The following is a 2,307-nucleotide window of genomic DNA, read 5'->3' on the forward strand; positions in this document are numbered from 1 at the left end:
ACAGCAATCTCAAACTCTTGGGCTTAAGCAATTCTCTTGCCTCAGCCTCCCAAGTAGCTGGGACTATAGGCACCTGCCACAACACCCCAGCTATTTCTTGTTGTAGTTGTCATTGTTGTTTAGCTGGCCTGGGCCTGGTTCGAACCTGCCATCCTCAGTGTATGTGCTATGGGCGCTGAGCCAAGACTTCTATTTTTGAGACAGGCTCTTACTCTGCCACCCAGGGTGGAGTACAGTGGCATGATCACAGCTCATTGTAACCCTGAATTCCTGGACTCAATTAATCTCCCTGCCTCAGCTTCACAATAGTTAGAACTGGGAAGTAGTTAAATTTTAATTTTTTCGTAGAGATGTGATCTCAATCATTGCCCAGGGTGGTCTCAAACTTCTGGCCTCAAGCAATCCTCCCAAAGCACTAGTATTACAGATGTGAGCCACTGTGCCTGGCCCCCAAGACCTTTTTATAATTTTTTGTTATTTAAAAGAAGAGAATATAAATTGAAGTAACTTATAATTTCATAAAGGTCTGTAGTAATACAAGTACATTTTTGTAACTGATGAAACGTTTAAGGGTCATGAATTAAAATAGTAAAGAAAATAATAAACTATGACAGCATGTATTCCTTACCTGTAGCCCAGCTCTCTGTGAACGAGACACTGCCTTAGCCTTAGCCTTCCCACTGTCCTTTCCAGCTTTGCCTCCAGCCTAAAGAAAAAAAAGTTTTGAATGAAGATTTGAAAATGCTACTTTGAAAGTATTCAGAAAAAAAAAAATTTCTTCTAGTTTAAGTAGTTAAAAATATCTGGGACATCTCCTTCCTCATGTTAACATACATGAGATATATCACTTTTTATAATTATATACAAAGGAAGTCAAAACCTAAATATCTATTTTAAAATGAGATTTCTGAAAATTTGAACATTTCTCAATTTTTAGATTGAAGAACCTTCTAAGTCAATGTAACTCTTACACTTGTTTGAAATATTTCATAGCGCGATGTCTGTGGCTCAATGAATAGGGTGCCGGCCCCATATACCGATGTGGTAGGTTCAAGACTAGCCTGAACAAGAGTGAGACTCAGTCTCTACTAAAAATGAAAAACTGAGGCAAAGAGGATCATTTGAACCCAACAGTTTGAGGCTGCTGAGAGCTATGACGCCACACCACTCTACCAAGGGTGACAAAATGAGACTGACTCAAAAAAACAAAAAAAATCAGTTTACAGGACTGGCTAGTTGTTAGAAGATCTATACCTATACCAGTGATTTTCAACTTATGTGCTGCCAAAAATTTTAAAGATAATTTTTTTTTTTGTAGTTTTTGGCCGGGGCTAGGTTTGAACCCACCACCTCTGGTATATGGGGCTGGTGCCCTACTCCTTTGAGCGACAGGCATCGCTCTAAAGATAAACTATTTTTGAAAGAAGTTCAAAGCACAGTAAGTATGTTCTTTTGTTTGTTTTTGATGTTTTGTAATTTAAGTGTGCTATATATGTTTAACTACTGTGAGATAAAAAAAGGTTGAAAAACCTTGGCCTATACTTTCAAGGTAGAGGGTAAAACTTTAAAAATGGCATATCCCCCTGTAATGCTTTCTTCAAGAAAATTTTAAAACTAAAATCAAACTTGTATAGTCCTTCCAATTGCTTGACTCAGTGGATTAAATGCTTATTTCCCAAAGTCACATGGGAAAAAGAAAATTGTAAAGCTTTGGCAGGTATAGAGGAAGAAAGAAAAATCATTATTTTTTTGGCTGGGTGTGGTGGCTCGCGCCTGTAATCCTAGGGCTCTGGGAGGCTGAGGTGGGTGGATTGCCTGAGCTCAGAGGTTCGAGACTAGCCTGGGCTGGAGTGTGCCAGAGTGAGACCCTGTACCAAAAAAAGCTGGGCATTGTGGCAGGTATCTGTAGTCCCAGCTACTTGGGAGGCTAAGGGCAAGAGAATGGCTAAAGGAAGAAAATTAAAAATAAATAAATAAATAAACTTTAAACTAAGATGAGTGAAAGCTAGTTGAAAGCAAAATTAAAAAGAAATATATTCTTTTGAGCAAGGTGCAGTGGCTCATGACAGTAATCCCAGCACTCTGGGTGGCTGATGTGGGTAGACTGCCTGAGCTTAGAAATTGGGAGACCAGACCGATCAAGAGCAAGACCCTGTCTCTACTAAAAATAGAAAAACTAGTCAGAGACGTTGTGGTGGGGGCATCTGTAGTCCTAGCTACTTCAGGAAGGTTGAGGCAAGAGGATTGTTTGAGCCCAAGAGTTTTTTTTTTTTTTTTTTTTTGAGACAAAGCCTCAAGCTGTCCCCC

The 2,307-nt window shown here is 39.4% G+C and overlaps 1 protein-coding gene across 1 annotated transcript in view; it reads right to left on the reverse strand.

Moving 5' to 3' along the window:
• Positions 1–2,307, reverse strand: part of LOC100965965 (histone H2A.V) — a 17,801-nt gene that overhangs the window by 10,674 nt on the left and 4,820 nt on the right. Inside the window, exon 2 of the mRNA XM_003797596.2 lies at positions 629–706. Within this exon, the coding sequence (XP_003797644.2) occupies positions 629–706 (78 nt within the window). The remainder of the gene's footprint in view (positions 1–628; positions 707–2,307) is intronic.

Source organism: Otolemur garnettii, unplaced genomic scaffold, assembly GCF_000181295.1.
Source record: "Otolemur garnettii isolate 467f Iridium unplaced genomic scaffold, OtoGar3 scaffold00119, whole genome shotgun sequence".
In the NCBI taxonomy this organism is placed as follows: Eukaryota; Metazoa; Chordata; class Mammalia; order Primates; family Galagidae; genus Otolemur; species Otolemur garnettii.